This window comes from Cervus canadensis, chromosome X, assembly GCF_019320065.1.
Source record: "Cervus canadensis isolate Bull #8, Minnesota chromosome X, ASM1932006v1, whole genome shotgun sequence".
Lineage (NCBI taxonomy): Eukaryota > Metazoa > Chordata > Mammalia > Artiodactyla > Cervidae > Cervus > Cervus canadensis.
The window spans coordinates 93,284,386-93,306,241 of NC_057419.1; the positions used below are offsets into that span (position 1 = coordinate 93,284,386).

General features: G+C 40.3%; 1 protein-coding gene across 2 annotated transcripts in view; it reads right to left on the reverse strand.

Annotated features, from left to right (window-relative positions):
- Positions 1-21,776, reverse strand: part of DIAPH2 (diaphanous related formin 2) — a 932,191-nt gene extending 910,415 nt beyond the window's left edge. For both annotated transcript variants that reach the window (XM_043457771.1, XM_043457769.1), the window contains exon 1: positions 21,374-21,776. In XM_043457771.1, coding sequence (XP_043313706.1) covers positions 21,374-21,508 — 135 coding nt within the window. In that variant the 5' untranslated portion in view covers positions 21,509-21,776. The remainder of the gene's footprint in view (positions 1-21,373) is intronic.
- Positions 21,777-21,856: the final 80 nt, after the last annotated feature.

Below are 21,856 nucleotides of genomic sequence, written 5' to 3' on the forward strand. Positions count from 1 at the left end.
TGGTGCACTGGGAAGACCCAGAGGGATTGGGTAGAGAGGGAGGTGGGAGGGGGGGATCGGGATGAGGAACACATATAAATCCATGGCTGATTCATGTCAATGTGTGACAAGACCCACTACAATACTGTAAAGTGACTGGCCTCCAGCTAATGAAAATAAATGAAAAGAAAAAAAAAAAAAAGAATGTAAAAAAAAAATTTTTTTAATAAAAAATATATAGATTTTTTTTAAAAAGTAATAATAAAGTAGTCTTCTAAAAAATAAGGAATATTTCTTGTTTACTAAAAAAAAAAATCTACTTTAAAGGTATTATTTGGCTTTTATTTTAATGTTTTAATTGATTCAGTCTATAAGAAAATCCTGAAACAGAATATACCAAAGTCCATGAATTCACAGTGAATTCCTGTTTTGAATTCTGAATGCTTGTTTCCCATGGGGAATATGGGGGACAGGGAGAAAGAAGTACCCACATGAGTCAGTTCCTAGCCTATTTCAACCCAAATTATTAATCTTTCCTGTCTCTAAATGCCAGCCATTCATATGGTACTAATCAAATATTTATGTGTATACAAGTCATAAGGCTTCCCAGGTGACTTAGTGGTAAAGAATCTGCCTGCCAATGCAGGAGATATGGAGTTCAATCCCTGGGTCAGGAAGATCCCCTGGAGGAGAAAATGGCAACCCACTCCAGTATTCTTGCCTGGAGAATCCCATGGACAGAGGAGTCTGGCAGGCTATAGTTCATAGAATCACAAAGAGTCAGACATGACTTAGTGAGCACACACGCAAACAAGTCATATTCTCCTTATAATCCTTGATAACAAGCACCTATATTTCACAACTCAATACCCTTCAGAACTAAATCGAATATTAGGAAACTGAACTACACTGCATTTACTGAATAAGGGAGTAACATCTAAGGGACCTTAAACTGTGTCCCCCACTATAGGCAAAGGGCAGGGAGGAACGAATAAAAGAGGAAAAAGTTCAGGGCTCTCATCAGCCCCAACACTTGGGCAATAAAGTCACATGGTAGGGAGAGTGGGAGAGAGACTTGAGAAGTAAATTGTTTCCAGCGATGGAGATCACTGAGAAAGAAACAAAACAGAGACTTACTCCTACTCAGAATTGGGTCACCAAGTCCCAAGGCAACATCAGTGGGAAGGGGAGGCAAAAAGCCAGGCAATATTTTTGGATGTGACATACCAGGGGAGCCCGTGCTCAAGGGCCTTTCATATGGCCATGTATTTATAACTCAGAGAATTCCTGTCCTCAGCTTTGGTAGTAATACCCTTCATACTTCAAGGGCTCAAAAGGGATTTCATAAGAATCACAAATCTCTCATGAGAAAGTTGTCTACCAAAGATGATTCATGTCCTATAGACTGATGTCTTTTTAGAATAATTTTGTAATCCAACAAGGATCATGAAAAACTTCCCAGCCTATACCTTGCAAAATAATGTCCTGTTTTTATAGCTACAAACCATTGCACAAAAAAATAATCATTCACTTTCAGTAAAACACATGATAGGTAATACCTCTACATTCAAGAAAGAGAAATAACCACAAAACATTCTATTTTGGCCTAATATCTTTGCCCTCAACTAAATGAAAATGCTGAATAACAATTATGTATACAACAGAAAGAGAGTGGACTTTTAAGGGAGCAGCTAAACCTTAAAATCTTACATAAATATATATACATTCACACACATATATATGCATATATAATGTATTATTAATAATTATAATCATTAATAATATATATTTATGTTCAAATGTATAATATATATGTTCAAATCAACCTAATAATTAATAAAGTAATGATAATAGATACTATTTCAGTCACATGTTACAAAACCGGCTTGGTGCCAAGAACCAGAACTAAATTAACACATACTGTGATAGCCTGGCTATGTGAAATCCTTTGCATATAGAAAAATTTTCATTCCTCTGGCTCTTATCTCTAATTCATTTGGGTCTCTGTAGTAATAAAAGCTTTGAAAGTTGTAGTAATATAACTACACTATAGTACTATAACTAAGTTGACAGTATCTCTTAATATCAAGCTTACTTGTTTAAGCAGAGGACTTGAGTTCGAATCACAGCCCTAAGATGACTTTGCCACAGTGGGAAGAAATGCATCTCTTCTTGCATTGTCATAGGAGATTCACATGTGAAAATGGAAATAAACCAACAAATCATGATAATACTGGACTGAGGGTACTTTTACCTAGCTTTGTGTATCACAAATATTGCAGCTTCTCTGGGATTATTCCAGGAACTCCAATTCAGCCTAGAACATGACACATAAGTCTGACAGCAGCAGTCTTGTATGCTGAACTACCTGACCTTTAGAGCAGTTATCTATGCGCAAAACAAAAACCACCACCAACAAACAAAAACAAGAAACAAAAAACTTTAGACTTAGAGGCACTGATCTACAGAAGCAGTTGGGAGTGAGGGCCAATTAATTCGCTGCCAAACAGTAAGTTATCAAAGTACCCTATTTAGGGGACATGCTTAGTTTCACAAGTTCAAAGTTGTCAAAGTATGCCAAAAGGTATCAGAATTAATAGATGCCTTTCTATTTATGCTACAAACAGGCCAATTACCACGGAGTCTTGACAAAAGATTTTAGACTTTGTGATATTTCCAATTAAAACAAGTCTAAAGGAAGGTCTGATAGGAAGGAAGGCCAATCACTTCATTCCCCTGTTTGGATACTCTTCCAGGCTTACAGAAAGGAGTCCAAATTGTTTAGAGAAGCATCCGGCACTCACTGTGATGATGGAGCAGCTCTCTACCCTCCCACCACTCTCACTTGTACAACTGGGTCTCCCTGGCCTAACTCTTAAGGCCTTGAACCTGTGCCAATTCCCTAGCTCCCTAGCTGCTGCTGCTGCCGCCACCAAGTCGCTTCAGTCGTGTCCGACTCTATGCGATCCCATAGATGGCAGCCCACCAGGCTCCCCCGTCCCTGGAATTCTCCAGGCAAGAACACTGGAGTGGGTTGCCATTTCCTTCTCCAATGCATGAAAGTGAAAAGTGAAAGTGAAGTCACTCAGTCGTGTCCGACTCTTTGCGACCCCATGGACTGCAGCCTACCAGGCTCCTCCGTCCATGGGATTTTCCAGGCAAGAGTACTGGAGTGGGGTGCTATTGCCTTCTCCGAGTTCCCTTGCAGTGGTGTGTAACTTTTCTCACTACAGGGAATACCCTCTCTCTACTCTCTATCACTGTTTAAGCAGGACTTCCTGTACTTTAAGTCTCTTCTATTGCCCATCTTTCCATAAAGCCAGCCCTCCATTCACAGCGCTTTTCACCTGTGCAGTAGCATTTACCACGTTCGCCCTCCCAGCTCTGGTTTATACACACCAGACTCTCCAAGGCTGTGTTCCTAGTGGACTGGGACTATTGATTTTCATATCCTAATAATGTTTATCACAGTCCTGGGGTGGGTTTCACCAAAACAATTATTAAATTATATTAAGTCTTGAACAGGAAGAATTTCAGAGCTAGAACTATCCCAACTGAGTAGCCTGCCCAAATCCTCAGTAGTAAAACTAACCGTATTCAGCTCCAAGATGTTTGTAGATGTTTGTAGACAACTCCCGACCAACTCCTCAAGCTCTATTCTTTCTCAGCTAACTCAGTCTAACAATGAGGAAATGCGTTCAGATACATGTTTGGGACTTTTAAGCAACAGTTAGAACTGGACATGGAACAACAGACTGGTTCCAAATAGGAAAAGGAGTATGTCAAGGCTGTATATTAGCACCCTGCTTATTTAACTTATATGCAGAGTACATCATGAGAAACGCTGGGCTGGAAGAAGCACAAACTGGAATCAAGATTGCCAGGAGAAATATCAATAACCTCAGATATGCAGATGACACCACCCTTATGGCAGAAAGTGAAGAAGAACTAAAGAGCCTCTTGATGAAAGTGAAAGAGGAAAGTGAAAAAGTTGGCTTAAAACTCAACATTCAGAAAACTCAGATGATGGCATCTGGTCCCATCACTTCATGACAAATAGATGTGGAAACAGTGACAGACTTTATTTTCTTGGGCTCCAAAATCACTGCAGATGGTGACTGCAGCCATGAAATTAAAAGACACTTACTCCTTGGAAGAAAAGTTATGACCAACTAGACAGCATATTAAAAAGCAGAGACATTACTTTGCCTACAAAGGTCCATCTAGTCAAGGCTATGGTTTTTCCAGTAGTCGTGTATAGATGTGAGAGTTGGGACTATAAAGAAAGCTGAGCACTGAAGAATTGATACTTTTGAACTGTGGTGTTGGAGAAGACCCTTGAGAGTCCCTTGGACTGCAAGGAGGTCCAACCAGTCCAACCTAAAGGAGATCAGTCCTGAATATTCATTGGAAGGACTGATGTTGAAGCTGAAACTCCAATACTTTGGCCACCTGATGTGAAGAACTGACGCATTTGAAAAGACCCTGATGCTGGGAAAGATTGAAGGCGGGAGGAGAAGGGGACCACAGAGGATGAGATGGTTGGATGGCATCACTGACTCAATGGACATGAGTTTGGGTAAACTCCGGGAGTTGGTGATGGACAGGGAGGCCTGGCGTGCTGCAGTCCATGTGATCGAAAAGAGGCAGACATGACTGAGCGACTGAACTGAACTGACTGAAGGTTTGGGATAGGAGGAAAGATAAAAATGCAAAATATGAAGTTGATTTTCATAAAGTAGAAAAACACTATAGTTCATTTCAAAATTTTAAATAAGACTCTGTTATTTCTGAAAAGCCAGCAGGCTATCATAAAAGAGGGTGTATTTTGGAATCAGAATCAATTCACCTCTCTGAGACTCATTTCCCCACTTTGTAAATGTGGGAAACAACTCTACTTCCCACAAATATTTAGGATAAAAATTAAGTCAGATGGTAACGTAAAGCTCCCACAACACTGCCTGGAGCATTTGTAGATTCCCAGAGAACGTTACTTCCCTTTCTCCTCCTCACATCCGAGTTGGTGAAAAGTGCTTCATATGATCATTCATACTGGGTTACAAAGCAAGTTCTGTCACAGCCTTCCTTCCCTCCAAGATCTTAACATTTCCAAATCAAAAACCTGTAAAAATAACTACCTGCTTTTCCATAACTCTGAACATGTGTATGTGGTATTCCCTCAGTTGAGAATGTCTTCTCTTTTAAACTTATCACACTTTTCTTCATTCTTCAACATTCAGATTCTAACACGGCCTTTGCAAAGTCTCTCTCCTCCCTGGCAGGTTCAGTATGTGACATTCCCCAAGAGTACTCTGCTCACACTTGTTTATTACAGGACTTACTACTTTAGACTCATCTGTCCCTCTTTTTCTCACTAGGCCACAAGCTCAAGAGTAACACCTATGTGTAGTTGTTTTTATCCCCTCAATATTGTCTCGTACATAAGGAGGATTTGATGTGTGGAATGATCACAGACCATAACATCCATTTATAATGAGCACAACCATGAACACAGCCACATGTGCTGCAGAATGAACTGGTTCTCTATGGGAAACTGCAAGTTAAAGAGGCGGGAGTTGACCATATCACTTTCAATCAGGCAATTAAGATTGTAAGGAATGTATGAAAAAAAAATGGAAGGAAAGTATGTACTAGTCACTGTGAAGAGAAAAAAAGAGGTCATTTCAGGCATATGGACTCACATAGCTAATGGCTTCACTTAAATAAAGGGGCAAAACAGAAAAAGGAAGATAAGAAGATTAAAATTAGGTAACTTAACAGTAACCCTAAATATGAACATAAGCTTGGTCCCGAAGAGATGGGTGAGAAGTAGTTACTGACTTTCACTGGTCAAATAGGGAAGTTAACCTTGATCCCAACTGGAACAGAAACCATAACGGCCAGTCAGTGACTAATATTATTGTAATACAGTCTGATGATAAGAGAGGCAAGAGTAAACTTCATCATAAATAAGTAAGCTTGATAAATACCGTGTGTGTGTGTGTGTGTGTGTGTGTGTGTGTGCACATGCGCACATGTTAAGGGGGACGGGTGTCAAGTTAATTTTTATTTTCCCTGATAAGAGGAAGAATATTAAAACCACTGCCAAAAAAAAAAAAACACTGGCATAAAGTATTTCAGGTTTCAGATGGGTCTCAGATAAATGAATCAACAACTATACACTGGTTTTAGAAGCACTGCACCAGAGTTAGGAAATGTATTTCAGCAAACAGTGACATAGTATTGAACTGAGATGTCAGAGAAGCTAGAAAGGTTTGGCCTCAACTGCGTTCAGGTAGCTCTGGAAGAGACATATGATTGCCTGCAATTGGATGTGGAGAAGAGCAAATAGAGTGAGTTGTTTTTGAGGTGAGAGGCAAGGAAAATTGTTACTTTTGGCAGTCAACCAATTCAGAGGCAGAAGCTGCCAGAGAAGACTGGACTGTGGAATCTAAAATCCACATAGACGATGATCTCAAAATGATCAGTGTCAAAAGCTGTTGAGGTATTAAGGAACCAGCAGATGGAAAAACAGCCTTTTAAACTCATTAGGATAAAAAAGAACATTTTTCTTAGAGGTCAGAAATGAGAGAAGTGATAAGAGGTATCGCTTACAACTACAAAGTTATCAACAGTCCAGCCCAGCAGATAATCCAATAATGGAAAGGAAAGGAATGAAAATAAAATTGGTGAGAGTCAATGAAAGAAATGATGCTTCCTTGAAGACATCTTCCTTGAAGATCTGGCCCTGTCTCAATACAGAGGAAAGGACAGAATGGAGAGACATTTTGCGCAGGAGAATTCTTTGTCATGAGGGGCTATCTCTCACATCGCAGAATGTTCAGCAGCATCCCTGACATCTATTCACTACACACCAGTAGCATCTTCGCCTATTTGACAATCAAAAATGTCTGCACATTGGACAATCAAAAATTACCAAGTGTCCTCTGGGAGGTAAAAGTGCACCCACTGAGAACCACTGCTGTAAAGAAAATGAACCTACTTTTGGGGACAGAATGCTACATGCTTCCTCAAATATTTGTCCAAAGCACAAAGTTCTTTGGGTTAGATGAGGTCAAAAACCAAAGAAGGACATCAGCAACCACGACCATATTTGGAGGAAACATGAAATTGTAAGAACAGATAGGAGAGGTATTTGAAAAATGGAAAATTTCTAAATACTCAGTATGCTTAGTTAACTGCTGTCCCAGTTACATTTATATCATTATGTGAGCTTAAGACAGCCTCACCTCCTAGTTGGTACAACAGCTCTATGAAAAGAATGGTACATAGTTCTATGGTACATATTGATGGTACATAGTTCTATGAAAAGTAATAATCAAGAAATTTCAGCTCATTAAGGTAAATGATCAGAAGGGTGAAATAACCCATTTCCAGGCATATACTGGTGTATTTGTGATCTATTTTACTCATTACCTTTTGTCTAAAGGTTCCCTTTTCCTTTGGGAAAGGATGATGGTTAAGGTTGAGGAACCAGAAATCACATTATGCACTTCCCTATCACTTGGCACCTAAGCCCATAGTTTAGGGCTCTATTACTCGTCAACACATCAACGCAAAAATAGCTTGTCACAACACTTTCAGCAGCCTAATTAAAAAAGACAGCACTTGGCTGAATATGTCACACTTTTTTAGCAGCCAATCTTTAGGCAAGGCAGGAAGGAGAAGGAAGCAGCAGGAGAAGGTAGGTGGTTCTTGGCACTCCCCTCAACAAGAAACAATGCATGTTGTATACTTGTATAACAGGAGATAGCATTAGCTTTTCCAAAGCAGTTTTACTTCACATAAAATTTCACAAACAAACAGAAGGAGAGTGGGGAGGGGAGGAGAGATAGAAACTACCAGATGAAGCAGCAAGGATGGCTTCCAAAGTAACTGGTTCGAAAGCTACTCTCTTCCTGGCTAACAAAAGACAAAAGACTGAGAGAATCATGTGCAATATGCAACAGTAATAAAATACAGGAGGCCTTGTGTTGTGGTGGTGGTGGTTTAGTCGCTAAGTTGTGTCCGACTCTTGTGACCCCCATGAACTGTAGACTTCCAGGCTCCTCTGTCCATGGGATTCTCCAGGCAAGAATACTGGAATGGGTTGCCATTTCCTTCTCCAGGCCTTGTGTTGACCGTGACATTATTTGACAGAGACCAGCCTGGTTTTCTGTGTTTTTTTTTTTTTTTAAAGAATTATCTTCATGCATCCTTAAAATCCACAGCCTTATCACTTTCATCCTCATGGTTCTCTGCTAGTAAGTCTGACCCACTACTGACCCACTACTTCACGGCAGTGAATCAAAGAATCTTTTTGATTATCAGTGACACTAAAATGAATGGCCCCTGAACTCTCCCTTCTAAATTAGACATAAGCATAGTACAAATCTGGGCTTCCCTGGTAGCTCAGCTGGTAAAGAATCCACCTGCAGTGCAGGAGACCCTGGTTCGATTCCTGGGTCAGGAGGATCCCCTGGAGAAGGGATAGGCTACCCACTCCAGTATTCTTGGGCTTCCCTGGTGGCTCAGACGGTAAAGAATCTGCCTGAAATGCGGGAGACCTGGGTTAGATTGCTGGGTTGGGAAGATCCCCTGGAGGAGGGCATGGCAACCCACTCCAGTACTCTTGCCTGGAGAATTCCATGGACAGAGAAGCCTGGCGGACTATATAGTCCATGGGGTCGCAAAGAGTTGGACACGACTGAGCAACTAAGCCCACACACATAGTACAAATCTAGAGCCGGTCCAACCATCACCAGTGCAGAGAACCACTCAGTCTTCAGATCTATAGAGCTACTCTGAAGTTTAGGGTCTTAGGTAGTATTGGCCAAATCTTGGTTAAAAACATGGATTTTTATAATCACACTGGTCTTGAATTCCAAATTCACCACTGCATAAATTCAGGCAAGTTACTGATCGACTTTGAGCCTTTCCTCCACACCTACAAAATAACATTGTGAGGATCAAATGAGTTACTATTGATGGAGACGGGGATCTCCACCATCCATCCCAAGCACCCCTGCACATTGTTGCTGGGTTTGCCAAGACTGAAAGGCTGGACAACACTTCAGCGAAGCCATCTCCTAAGGCTGTGTTTGTAGCAAGTGACTGTGATGATGAGGTAATAGTATCACTGCTCCCCAGACAAAGAGCAGGCTTGCTTCTGCTTACCATAAAAGTGAGAAGTCTGCCAAGCTCAGTGTTCCCCTCCTGTAATGCCACTGACTGCCTGGGTAGACATCCATCCTGGGCTACCTCATGTGACTTAGGACCATAGTGAGCCAGCCATGTCATGTTGACATTCTAGCTACTGCTTTTGTAACAAATAAGAAACCATCTTTTGCCACTGATCCAGGAGTCTTGAGTCTTCCATAATCATCTAGGAAGCAGTAACAGGATAAAACCCCAAACTCTGCAATGTACTTGACAAATACATGCAAAGCACTTAGGGTAGCAACTGGCACATATGATCTTGTTGGTTATTGCAAATCCACTCTGGAAAGGCTCGAGTACTACACTCAGTCAGTGAACCAAGGCTACCACCCAAGGAGTATGATGACCCAGAGCAGAGCCAGCAGGGCTCTGCACACAATACATGGTTAAAACAATGTTGACGTTACCTTCACTAAACTAGACTAATTCAGATTTCAGAAACAGGACAGTAAAACTAACCTATATCTTTGCCCATTAGCGTTCAGCCTTAAACAGTCATCTTTCATGACTGTCAACTTTTTTTCTAACTAGAACCCAGATGTCATGTATTTATGTTAGGTCAGATTCATTACAGCCCTCAATAACTTTTGACTTCCAGAATGTCAGAGCTGAATGGAACCTTGGAGACTGTTTATTTCAACTTCCTTATTTGACAGAATAAGCTGACACCAAAAGGGAAACTAGATAAATGGCTTGCCCAGCATTACATTTTAAGAAGTAGTTAGCTTACTCTCTATACAATTTCTTTAACTTGCCTGAAACTAATTCCTAAAAAATATACAACTTAACAGGACCAGTTAGATATCTTATTAACAGCTTATTTCGACTCTGTATAGCATATAAAATACTCTTGTTGTTCAGTCACTAAGTTGTGTCTTATTCTTTGCAAACCTATGGACTATAGCATGCCAGGTTCCCTGGGGTTCTCCAGGCAAGATTACTGGAGTAGGTTGCCATTTCCTTCTCCAAAAGAATCTATATGCTAAGTACTAGAATTAGGTGAGACACAGTCTCTTCAGAAGAAGTTTAAGTCTAGCAGCACAATATTTAAACAGTTATAAACTACAGGGACAGGGAGGCCTGGTGTGCTGCAGTCCAGGAGTCATGAAGAGTCAAACACAACTGGGCATCTGAACAACAACAAAACTATACTAAGTGACAAGGAAGCAAGAAAGTGTTACATGCAATACTGAAAAGACTTTTTTTTTTCCCTATAGGCAGTGGATAGCCAGCTAAGATTTCTTCAAGCAGTAGTTATATAAATGTTGGATATGCAAGAGATAAAATGGAGCAAGTCCAGTAATGAAGTTTTTCTGACATGCCAGGGAAGAGATGAGGACATTAAACAAGACAATGGCAGTGGAACGTTGGAATGGCATTTGAAAAATACAAGTGGTATGACTTGGTAAAAACCTTGTACCTCTCCCACAAGAAAACTATAGTGCTAGGGACTAAAATGGAAAATGGTGATTAAACCCCAAGATCAGCCTCTGCTCCCCTTATTTCCACTCACATCTAAACCTTTCTTCTTAATCCAGGCTCAAAGCCAATCCACATTCCAGGAGCAGACCTTGAGTGTAGCTGCTTTGCCACTGGATAAGGTTTTCTGATCTGAGGTCCCTCAGACAGGACTGCCCCCTGTCCTGCTGCCTCTTTTTCATTCTTTTTTTCTCCTGCCTTACTCTTCTTGGCCTCTGGCTCAGTCCTGGGCTCTAAGATTCTATAAAATAAGATGTACCTTGAAAACATGAAGGGGTGATACTAAGAACAAAATGTGGCTTCTACTAGTTTAGGGCAACATGGTTGGTGACAGGTATAGATAGGAAATGCTTTTAAATAAATCTATCACACTCAGTAATTGATTTCATATCCAATGGCCACCCTTCTGCACGTTATCTCTGTGGCCAGGTAGTAGCATACACCATTAATAATATTCACAGAAACCAGTAAAAAACAATAGTGATGACCTTCAGGGTTGGAAACAAGCAAGCGATAACAGATTACTTAAAGGGAGGGGGTTGAAAGCATGGGTTTGTAATAGAACATTTTGATCCACAATTAGCTACAACAGAGCTGGTAGGAAGAGCATGGAAAATTGGGTCCAGAGCCCTACACAATTCCTAATTTAAAGTATAACTAATGCCTCAGTTCCATTTTACACAGAGATATGGCCACTTAAAGTTTAGTATTTGGTCTCAGACCTACCCAGCTTATATAAAAATGGAGGATTTGTATCTCTCAGAAATTCACAAGACCATCTGAAAACAGTTTGATGAAGGAAGCACAAGATATACGGAGCAAGCTTGAGAATTTAGACATTAGGAAACATGAGTTAGCCCTGCTTCAGTAAAACAAATATATGAAAAGCCAAACCATCAGCATGGATAAAATCCAGGCCATTTTTATTTTTTTGCATTGTAAAATTATTCTTCCCTTTAATAGCTTGTTTAAAGACCATTAGCTACTCAACCAAAGGGGAGGGAAAGTGTAAGCTAATGCACTGCCAATGAAAAACAAGCTGTGAGGTCAGCCCGAGAAAAGATTATTTCTACTCACAAATGTTTTATGTACACCCTGACTCTTCTGGAACACATTGATTTTGTAATGGGAGGTATTAGACCACAGAGCATATTATTAGAGGAAATGCTTCTGTCATATTTATTTTAACCCATTTTAACTTTCTCTAAGTTACTGCCTTGTATCATGGGCAATGTAAGTGAAAATGAATTGGACTTATAACATAAATTTTAAAAAAATGCAGTCTTACTCATATGATCTGTAACCACATGAAGCACTCTTGAGACACAAGAATGTCAAGAAAATGACTGGGAGGAGGGCAGAAAGGGAGGAGGAGCCTTAGGTCAGAGAAAGTAGTCAACATACTGAACCTGTAGCCTAGATCTCCAAGGACACAATCCTCTACATTTGAGGGCTGCAATCATATACAAGCCGGTTTCAAAAAACATTGCACATACATGGACACCTTATATTGTCCATTTCAGAATCAATGACAAATGGAAAAATACCTATTCTAAATGAGACATTAAGTTCTGGGCCTTGCTGAATTTCCTATTTGGTGTGAGAATAAAATTCACCTGGTCTTAACTGCAGTAGCTAGCCCTCATGGTACCTCTGTGTGAACTAGAAATAGTAGTCCCCGGAAGTCACAGTCCTGTGACTCAGCAAATGATTAGGTAAGTGATTTGACCTCTGTGGTCTCACACCCGTGAGCAGGGCTCAACCATACACAGAAACCCCGGTCTTGATTATACATGTAAGTTCAAAATGTCAGTGTGCAGTCTATACCAGGGCCTTGCTTTCTCCACATAGAATCTTCCTAAGCACCTTCAGCCGACATAATATGCTACTAAGGCTTTGAGATTTTATCAGTGATGGATTTCAAAGGACACAACACACCACCTCCAGAGTTGTCTTTTCCTCAAGCAAAATAAAAGAAGAAAACCCGCCACCTGTCCAGCCCAAACAATTATCAATCATCACCTGTTTTGAAGAAAATCAACCCAGCTGATTGGGTCAGCCTAGAAGGTGCAAGCTGGAGATTGGTTAGCAGTCTAAAGCTACTTGAGTCTGCAAAGCTCGAGAAATTATATGCCTATCACAGCCCAGCACAATAACAGCACGAAATTGCTGCCTGGAACATAGTGGTTACACAATTTCGTTAGTAAATCTGTGTGGAGTCTAGGCCTTTTGCCCAAGCTGATTTCTCATACTTACCCACTCCACCCATCCCCAGCTCCTCATTAGTGTAGCCTGGCTTTCAATTTTAACCCTACAAATGTCTAAATAAGGAAACTTAATAGTTCAGAGTTCTTTGCAAAGCTTTGCTCACCCAATTATCCACAGACAGCAAACTAGAGTGTTTTAAAAAGGCTAAAAAACAAAGACAGACACAAAGTACCAAATTGGTCTTTGTATGGAAATTGAAACTAGAGCTAGTAACATAAACTTAGTCATACAGGGCACCTATCAGAGAGTTCTATGAACCCCTGATTGACAAAACAAGAAGCCAATCCTTTGCCCAACTATCTACAATATTCCCCCGGGAGGGAATTCTTGCACATAACCCCACTCCACAAACTGCAAAATGAAGAACATGCGATTACCCAATTAGTGAGTGGAGCCAAAAGTCTTAATTCAATCTCTTTTCTTAGCACATAGTAGCTGTTCTAAGGAGCCTCCACACCTGTATGTATAGTCAACCTTTCCAGGTATTTCTACAGAATTGAAGACAGAAGTGAACTTAACTGGAGCTGATACATATGATAGATATGATACTTTATGTGGAGCAACTTTGAACGACATTTTGCCATTAATTTAAAGCTGCATTTGTATAAAGAGCTCAATAAGATGTACATTAATTAGGCACACATTAAAAACCTGTTTTTTGAGGCAACTGGGGATATTGGATTATGAGTTGAGTGTCAGAAGATACTGAGATGATACCAAGGAATATGTTAATTTTGAAAGATGTGACAGGGGCATAGTGGTTACTTTTTTTTTTTCTTAAGTCAGTCATTTTTAGAGATGCACACTGAACCACCATGAGTAAAATGACACAATATCTGGGATTTGCATTAAAGTACTTCAGCAAGGAAAAGAATAAAGGATGGATGAAGCAAATGTTGAAAATCAAAACTACTATATGTAGTTAATGGATATAATACCCCATGGTGGTTCATTATACTATCCTAATTCTTAGTAGGTTGAAATTTCTCATACCTCTTCTTAATAAAGCCTTATTAACTAGCCCATATTACGAATAAAGTGAAAACTCTATTTTAGTTCTTTTACTTTTCGCTGGGGAAAGACCAGCAAATTAAAGGTAGATAAAAATTCCTCATAATTTTGAGCAGATCTTTACCAAAGCATGTGGATATCTATCAGAGAAGAACAAATAGATTTTTTAAGGATCATACCCAACATCTTTTCTCCCCTGGAAGAGCACCAGAATTGCTAGGTGATTGAATCAATAGCCTTTGAGAAATCACTCATTCCTAATGAAGTCGCGGATTCCTACCTAGGACTGTCTGAATAGCCACCTGAGGAACTTCTCACTTGCACTAGGCACCACAACAGAGCCCTGACAGAAAGAAAGACTGGAGGCCAACTGGCAGTTCTGTATCTGGTAAGCAATGTAGCTGACTCTTGCTAAAGCAATACAGAAAGACCTTCCTTAAACCAAAGCCTGTGTAAATGGTGATTAGTAAGATTTTGCTTTCTACATTCTTTCGTGAGAAAGGCACCCAGGCCACTTCATTTTTCCCAGGCCACTTCACAGAAAGCAAGCAAGGATTAGGATTCAGTTGAATGTCTGTTCAAGCCACAGTCCAAGTAAATAATTTAGACTGAAACCGATTCAGCCTCATCAGGTAAGTTTTTACATTAGGATGAATTGATTTATTTCTATTTCTATTACTTACATTGATAATAAATAGTTATGTGAAACTGCATCTCAACTTTCCTTTAACATGCATCATTTTTTGACCTGTCTTCCACTGAGTGTCTTTTATAAGATGTCTACCTGGATCACACGTATATAACTGTATTTCAAATCACCTGGCTATCATGTTAATTTCCTCAGTCATGAGACAAAAGTAAGTATGAAACAGCCAAAATCTGATGGAAGGAACTGGTCTCTTCTGCATGGCAGACTGAAATATAGGACCAAGAGAAAGTTGGGTCTTCAATAATCATCCCTATGGTGCTACTGATACCCAGTGATACTTAGTCAAATGTGCTATTTCATGTAAATTAGCATATATTATGTGCGCACTATTTTCAGAGCATCCTGTTATTTACAGTGTTGAGATCAGGTTGGAAAAGTATATGATTTTATTTCAATGACATGTTGCTACTCCCAGAGCTCTTGGCATTCAGAGTGAAATCTAGGTGGATTAAAATGATAATTGTTCCAAAAAGGAATAAAAAAGAAGAGATTTCATAATTTTTCACTTTCAAAGTCCCTGAAGCACAATGACTCACTGCTGTATCTAACTTTGACAATAGAACTGAGAGCTTTTAAACTTATCTCTAGGTCAGACTCCTTAACACATCAGTGACTCAGTTTTCTTATTTGTACAACAGCAGTAAGCTGCCTGACAAGACAGGATGTCAAAGATACCTAGTGAAACTTTTTTAACAGAAGTTTTAAATGCCTCAAACTGATACATGGAAAGATAAGGATAGCCTGATTTTTTTTTTAATTACAGTAAAAAAAAAATTAAACTCACACCTTACATTTATTAAACAAAATGAATTATTTGCAGAAGGACAGAATGTATAATCTTTCAAGTGGACAAAGTGGAGAGAGAATAAGGAATCAACCAACAAATAACCTTATTATAGTACTTTGTACAATAATGTTAGAACTATCAAACTGCAAGAAAATCATTAAACTATCCAATCACAATGCATTTGATTCAGGTAATACAAGGGGTTAACAATAGTGTTGTATATTTGCACAGCAATATAAAATTTCCTATATGCTTTCTCATTCATTACTGTGTTTTATCTAAATCACCTTGTGAAGGAAATCAGGTAAGCATTATCTCTGTCAGACATTAATCAAGGGCTCAAACCCTCTGGTGTTAAATGGCTCATCAGAGATTACAAGCAACTAAAAGAATAAATACTGGAACCCAGGTCCTTTGGTCCTCTATTCAGTATTCTTTTGCTAATAATCCAATATCTCGTACTATTATCAGTAAAATGTTACTTGGGTCATGAATAATTTTTTTTAAAATATTTATGGGAGTATAGTTGATTTACAATGTGCTAGTTTGTACAGCAAAGTGAATCAGTTATACATATACATATATCCACTCTTTTTTCAGATTATTTTCCCATATAGATCACTACAGTGTAATTGATAATACACATGTCAATTCCAATCTCCCAATTAATCCCTCCACTCCCTTACCCCCTGGATAACCATAAGTTTGTTTTCTATATCTGTGACTATTTCTGTTTTGTAAGTAAGTTCATTTGTATCATTTTTTTGTTGTTGGATACTGGTTCCCCACATGGAAGTTCAGACTGTGACATCACAAGAACCCAATCAAACAAATAAGAGATCAAGCTAGAAGTTTCTCAACTTTCAAAATTACAGAAAGGACACAAACATGTACAAATAGGTTCATTTGATGGAGTACATATTCTAAGAGAAAAAAAAAAACAGCACACTTCTTTTTCAAAAAGTCTCTTTTCAACAATTCATACTCTCAAAATGTCTGGCCTATAGGGAAAGAATTCCCAGCTAATAATAATGTGTTGAGTACTTCTGCACCCCAGCACTGGTCTGCAAGATTTAAGAATAGGCATAAAGCAGGACCCTTGCCCAGAAGCATTTTAAAATCTATTGGACATACAAGATCAGAATATAACATTCAGACTCACGCCAGTCAGGAGTTCGGAATAAGGAAGGGCTTTCAGAAAGCTGATGGTTTAATGGAAGAATGAAAGCATTATGAGACACCACCTGGACAGGTTAGATTTATAAAGGAAAAACATGGCAGACATTTCTGGTCTGTTGAAGATGTTCAGGGTGTATAGGAGGAAGGAGAAGTGATGGAGCAGCAGGAGGAAACAGAGATGCAGAGAAATATGCTGAGTAAATGGATGAGTGGAGGCACTGCAGGTGGAATTCAGGTCTCCAACCCTAAACAATGAACTCTTATACCATTCTGCTCTTCCTAACTGGTCTTCCTGCCTCCATTCTGGCACCCCTGTCCAAGAAAATCTCCACTATATTAAGTTTCTTTCTGACACACAATTGTGATCAGCTCAGTCTCCTCAAATCTCTTCAGTGACTTACTATGGCTTTCAGAAAGAAGTGGAAACTGCAACATGGCATACAAACATCCATCAAGACCTGGACTCAATCTCTTTTCTAACAGGTCCATCATATGTAACTTTTGTTTCAGCCACTACCATAAATCCACAGCTCCTTTACTGGGCATGCTACCACATCTCTCTACCTTTGTACACATTGTTCTTTCACCCTTAAATGCCTTTCCCTCCCCTTCACCAATTAATGCCTTATTCTTCAAACCTTGGTGCAAATACCACCTACTATGGTAAGCCTTTCCTTCCCACACTCAAGCATCCAATTTGAGTCAGACGCCTCTCCATGTTTCTATTATCACCCTCCTCTACATATTCCCATTGTTCCTTATCACACAGCTCTGTAATTGTTAATTAACTTCCCTGTCTCTCTCACTAGACAATAGCATCTTTGTATCACCAACCTTCAGAATAATGCCTAGCATGTAGTAAGTGCTCAGTAAGTCTTTGTGGCATACAGGAACCCACTATGCTCACTTTTATCAATTAAAATCAAAACATGATGAAACCAATTAAAAACAAATAACCAAATACTCAGAAAGTTATATAAGAACCAGAATATTAACTTCTGTTACTTCAAGTTACTAATGCGACTATACTATCTAAACAACCAAAGGCTTTAGGAATTATACAGAAACACAAAGTCAAAATGCAAAACTGTCAAAGACTGCTACGCCACTCTACCCCATGGTATATATGTGAGGGGGGCTGGTTCTACCTCTAACACTGTGTGCCTAGTCCCATCTGGCTCTTTGGATTATAGCCCTCCCATTCCTCTGTTCATGGGATTTTCCAGGCAAGAATACTAGAATGGGTTGACATTTCCTTCTCCAGGGGATCTTCCTGACCTATGGATCAAACCCAGGGCTCCTGCATCTCCAGCATTGGCAGGCAGATTCTTTACCTGCTGAGCCATCAGGAAAGCCTGCCTCTAACACTAGCCTCTCTTAATGGTTAAATCACTGCCTGAAATATGTGCGATTCAGGATGTCTCCTTCATGACACTTCCAGAGCGTTCTGAACTACTTGAGTTGACAAAATACATTCCATGGTTGACATCAAATTGCTAATTAATTAAGATTCATGTTGTTTGATGACATGCTACAATCTGGGCCTAACCAGACGGTTTACATAAAATACAAAGCTCTACTACTAAGGCATTATTCAAATTGTGATGAGTCCAAAACAAGGTTGCCTTCATTAAAAAGAACCAAAAAAAAAAAAGGGTCATTATGAGGCTGTATATATGAAGAAAATGGAAGTAAGCTTTATTAAACTGATTTAACTAATCTCATGCAGAAGTCATTAAAAGTCCTGAAATGTTGCTCTGAAAACTTCTCACTAATACCCATCCAAAGGTTAAAGGATATAAATAAAAGTCATTCCTCTCTATAGAAAATGTGCCTTCCTTCTCCAGTTTCCCAGAACAATGAGAAACTAAATGAAAACAACTGAATCACAACCTTTATACTGTATGAATCCACTATACCATAGCTATGGAGTTAAATTTTCTACGTGGTAGAAACTTTCATTTTAGCTAATACTATATAGATGTTTGTAATTAACTGTTTACTGCCAGATGAACTATCTTCAATATCAACCACTCATGTAGTCAGTGTTATTCCCCTTATCCCTCGTCAATGACCTCCTCTTCCCAGTTTCTTCAAGTGGAATCAACTCGTAATTTCCTTTACTGTCTGGTAACCCAACAGTTTTCATTCTTCTATAGGAAACACATGCCTTTAAGGAACTGATGAAAACTAAGGGGCCCAGAAAAATAAATGTATCTACATACACTCAAATTTTTTCATATGATTTCAGTTTAAAAACCCTTATCCCCCATAATCACCTACACAAATAATTTCTATTACTATATGGCGCTCTCTTACAACCTCCCACAACACCTTACACACACACACATGAACACAATTAAGGACTACTACAGTGATTAACAACATAATACTCAAAATAACAAAATTTAGTCTAGGTAATGCTTTACTCTACCAACAATATTTTAAGAATCCCAGATGAACTCCTCTCTAAAAGGCCTTAGAACATGTTGAGCACTTCAATAAGACAACTCAAAATAAGGAGAAAGGCATTCATTTTAAAAGTTTACCAAGTCTTATTATTTGGTCAACTTTCCTGCCTTAAAATGAACTGAAATGTCATCCTAAATATGTGTTTCTGAAGTCTGACATATCTGCTTGTAAAATCATGTAAGGCTCAAAAGCTATTTTGAGTACAAAAGAAAGTTCCCATTGATATCGATGAACTCTCGGATTCAAATACTTGATCTAATGCATTAAGCTATGTTCAACACCGAATAGTGTTAGCTAGGAACTGAAAGTGATACCATCTCATAACTATCTAGTTACCTTGTCAAAGCATAAAAGATGAAACAGGACAAATGACCGAAGGGAAGGGAAGAATAGAATCAAGGTGTTATTACTAACAGACAGAGATAAGTGCTTTTTCTTGAACTCATACATCCCAGAAGTGGAAGGCTCTTGCTGGATATACCAAACTTTGTGGAAACTATCAGTTCACTTTTATTTTTGTTTAAACTTTTAATCACTGTTTAAGCCAGTTCTGTATTGGGTCCAAAAAAAGAAAGAAGAAACATGATCACTCTTTTACTGCAAAATGATAAATTTCAAAAATTACATCAGGATTTTTATACATTAAACTTGGTGACAGAAACAAAACTTTTCTAAGTTTTGTAATAGGAGCACCCATTAAACCTCTGGCAGGGCAGATAATTCACAAAGAGCTTGTGACTCAGTTTCTTCATTTGTAAATACTAGAGGGTAGAGTGGTAACAGGACACAGCAAGTTACTGTCAGTTTGCCTCAAGTTAAGGTGGAACTGATGAGACCTTAGACTGGTTGTTTTATTATACCCTGCTAGGTCCCTTTCCACATAATAGAAGGCTGCAAATTTCTTGATAACACTTCGATCACCATTTTCCAATCTGGACAGTCCATAATTGAAAGGCAAACAGGGGGCAAGAGAGAAGCACAACAGGTATCAATACATACTAAATGGCCAGATGGCCTAAGAAAAGTCTTTAGTTATAAGGTCACTGCTTCCTTCCTTATAACCCAGTTGCTGGTTAAAACTGAAAACTAAATATACAACATGTGGCTTTTGCGCTACCGACAAATGGAGAACTTTCGGACAGGAGGAGTATTTGCTGAATTTAAGCTGGAAAACCATGTCCCCTCTGCCATCCGAATTAGAAAGTTTATTGATAAATGTCTGCCTAATATTTGCCAGGGCTGACAAAAGCAGTCTTTAGCCAATACACTGTATGAATTTGACAAGTTTTGAAGTTTCACTATTATACCGTTTTTCTATAAACTGAAGGCGAAAAAGAAGAAAAAAACAAAAAAAAAAAAAAAAAAAGGAGGAACCTTTTAAACTGATGAGTTGAAGAAACACCAGTATTTCCCAATCTAATACCAGGCCCCATAGATTTCATTCCTCTGCACATGAAGTCAGTGGCAGGAAATGGACTGCCTGCTCTCGCTGGTTCACTCTCATGACGGGGAGATTTGTGCAGTCGGTCTACTGCTTTCGAGCGTCCTTAATCAACTAAGTGGAAGTCCTGGACGACTGGCGGTCACACACACAACAGTTGGTGGTACCTCCTCCAGCCTCCAACTCCCACGCTCCCCCCACTCTTAAAGAAATGTTTCTTGGGCGAGCACATGGAGAGGCAAGAGGGGGGGTGGGAACACGTAGGCGCCTCTTCCTTAGATATCTGGTCAAGTAGAAAAGACCGGGGGCCTACGTTGTGTGCTTTTTGTTGCGGTGGTGGGATTTTTGTTTGGTTGGTTGAATGGTTGTTTTTTTTTTTTTTTGGTAAGTCTGTGGGTGGGCTCTCTAGTACTGGGGCTGAAAAAAAAGAGAGGTTCCCCTTTAACACTCCCCTAAGTGTTCAAGAGTCAAAACCCCAGCAATTGATATGGATGGGAGGGGAATGAAATCGCGCAAAGAAGGATCGCCCCAAGTTAGACCAACAACAGCCCCTATCCTGTACGCGGGGTCTCCCCAAGTTGGGGTGGGGCCTTTCTCCTTCCCGCACCGCCTCCCGGCTGCCAAGAGGGAGAAAGGGGTTAACTGGAGAAGGGGGTGCTCTTCCGCCCCCACGCCGTCTCCGCGCCTCGGCGTGGCCGCTGCTTTAGCGGCTCCCCGAGTTGCACACCCTTGGGAGGGGGCCCCGGGTCCCCCCGTGTTCAACGGCAGGAGGATCCCGGGGCTCTCGCTGTCCCCAAGGCAGGCCGGCGGGGGCTGCGGGAGCACTCACCAATTTAGGTTTGTTTTTCGTTTCCTCTTCGTTGGCGGCCCGGTTCCCCGCGCTCCGCTTGTTGCTTCGGCCCCCACCGGGTTCCTCGCCGCTGCCTCCCGCGCCCGAAGCCGCCGCCGCCCCGGGCTGCTCCATCTTTCTTCGGCCCTGTCACCTGTGCCCTGGAACCCCACTTCTCCTTCACTGAGGAAGCCCCTCGGGGCGATCTCGCTGCCCCGCGTGGATTCGGCAGCGCCTCTTCCTGGAGGGGAGAGTGGGTCTGCCGATGTCACGTCCCCGGGGCTCCCGGCTCCCAGGCACCCCAGCCTCGACAAGCCGTTGCCACTACTCTGCGCTGGGGCAAGCCCTGCCCCCGAGCGGCTGCAATTACCACAGTCGCCGCCGCCCTCAGGGCGGTGTTTAGGGTGGAGGGAAAGTAGGTGCCTATCTCTTTAAGAGGGCCTCCGCACACGTGATTCATCAAAGTGCCCGCAGTCCGCCGCC